The following is a 1,811-nucleotide window of genomic DNA, read 5'->3' as shown; positions in this document are numbered from 1 at the left end:
AAGTTTCAGCTCAAAATACTCCACAGATCATTTATTATATCATTTTGAAAATGCTTATTTTGAGTGGAAGCAGAAACACGCTGTTTTTCGGGCCTGTGTCTTTAAATGCAAATGAGCTGCTGCTCCCCGCCCCCTTTTCCAGAATAGAGCTGCGCCATTACAGCTCGTACTTGCTAAAAACATCTGTTTTGGTTCTGATTATCATGTTTATCGCTCTGAAATCATGCGTTTTAAACCATACGAGTTTAAACTTCTGATATACGGTTTTCTGAGCGCACACATCCGAAGCACACGCAGAGAAAGCGGCTGTCACAGCATGTGAGCACTAAACTAAGTTCTCATTCACACACAAGTTTACGTTAAAAACACACATGAGTTACAAAGACAGTCGGTTATGTCTGTGAAGGTAAACAGCTGGGAAATAAATTGCATGTTTATTTTAGATGTGTGTGGCAGCAGCAATATACAGTAAATAAATCAAGAAATCCACTGCTTTCTTGTGTCCTCTGAGGCTGGGACTCTAAACAGTGTTCTGTGCTCGTCTGTGCAGCCAAAGACAGAACAGTTAGCATGTTTTGCTCAAACTTTTGCCATGGCATTAGAACTAGTACACCGTCGTCGCTTGCAAAATCAAAATGATGACGGCACCGTGGGTGGAAACTGACAGATTAAGGGCCGGTAGTATTATAATGAGATCCCTTTGCCACGTCACCAAGGGAGCGAAATCTGACGCGCTCGTTTTCTCAGACGCTTGCAGAAAAAGGCTTACCTAAACAAAGTTACTGGGTTAATCTTTTTCACGTTTCCTTGGTTGTTAGATGCACTGGGGACCTGATTATAGCACTTAAAACCTGGAAAAGTCAGATTTTCATGATATGTCACCTTTAAGTTGTTTGTGTGTGTTTATGTGTTTTTTTTTTACCTGGTCCTCTGCCGCCGCTGGTCTGGTTACTGCCACGACTGAACACAGAGGGAGGCTGAGTCTTCTGCTTCGGAGTACCATGATTTGAGAAGAAAGCAGTCAAGTTCTCTCGCGTCAACTCCAACTTCCTTCCACCCGGTATAGGAGTTCCTGAAAGAGACACGCAAATCATTTCATTCTTTATGCACTACTATTTCACGGTGTTTGTTCATATGCACTACTGTTATTTTACTTTATTGCACATCTTGCTGAATTCATTTATTTTGTACACATGTACACTTTTTGGTATGTCACCAAAACTAAAACTTGAAAGAGGCAGAGAGGAAGACGGGAGGGAAGGAAGAAAACACCCACAGTTTTCAAAGAGAAAAGACATTCTGATTTAATTTTGTACTGTAAAATGAACATTTTCACTAAAAGAAAAAAAAGAGCTTTAAACGCTCTAATACCTAAACACAACAACATTTCCATCACGTTTACCAATTCGAACACAAAATCATATTGTTATCTCTAAATGTCTTTGATTTGTAGTGAATCATCACTATTAGCGGTGCAATGATTTACATTTACATTAAGCACTAGTTAAGCATTGACTCAAGATTTAAGTTTATTCGTTACATACAGTTATATACAGAATACAACTTGCTGTGAAATGCAAACATTACACTGCATATGCATCAGTCTAAAAACAACAAACAATGGTCAATTAGTGCTAATTGATACTAACAATCGACAGATTCACATTGACATTATCCTCTCTTATAAAATAAACTTTCTGAAGACAGAACTGTATTTATTAACTTAAATTTTAATTATATTTTGGAATATTATTATATTTCAAAACATTATTTAGTTTAGATTTTATATTATATTATTATATTATATTATT

The 1,811-nt window shown here is 37.1% G+C and overlaps 1 protein-coding gene across 1 annotated transcript in view; it reads right to left on the bottom strand.

Moving 5' to 3' along the window:
• The window catches only part of LOC107738331 (inactive ubiquitin carboxyl-terminal hydrolase 53-like), a 25,184-nt gene extending 24,059 nt beyond the window's left edge, over window positions 1-1,125 (bottom strand). The window contains exon 1 of the mRNA XM_016550071.1: window positions 923-1,125. Coding sequence (XP_016405557.1) covers window positions 923-1,094 — 172 coding nt within the window. The 5' untranslated portion in view covers window positions 1,095-1,125. The remainder of the gene's footprint in view (window positions 1-922) is intronic.
• Window positions 1,126-1,811: the final 686 nt, after the last annotated feature.

The sequence above is a fragment of the Sinocyclocheilus rhinocerous genome, unplaced genomic scaffold, assembly GCF_001515625.1.
Source record: "Sinocyclocheilus rhinocerous isolate Xijiao unplaced genomic scaffold, SAMN03320098_v1.1 scaffold1065, whole genome shotgun sequence".
In the NCBI taxonomy this organism is placed as follows: Eukaryota; Metazoa; Chordata; class Actinopteri; order Cypriniformes; family Cyprinidae; genus Sinocyclocheilus; species Sinocyclocheilus rhinocerous.
This window is presented reverse-complemented; position numbering and strand designations above follow the sequence as displayed.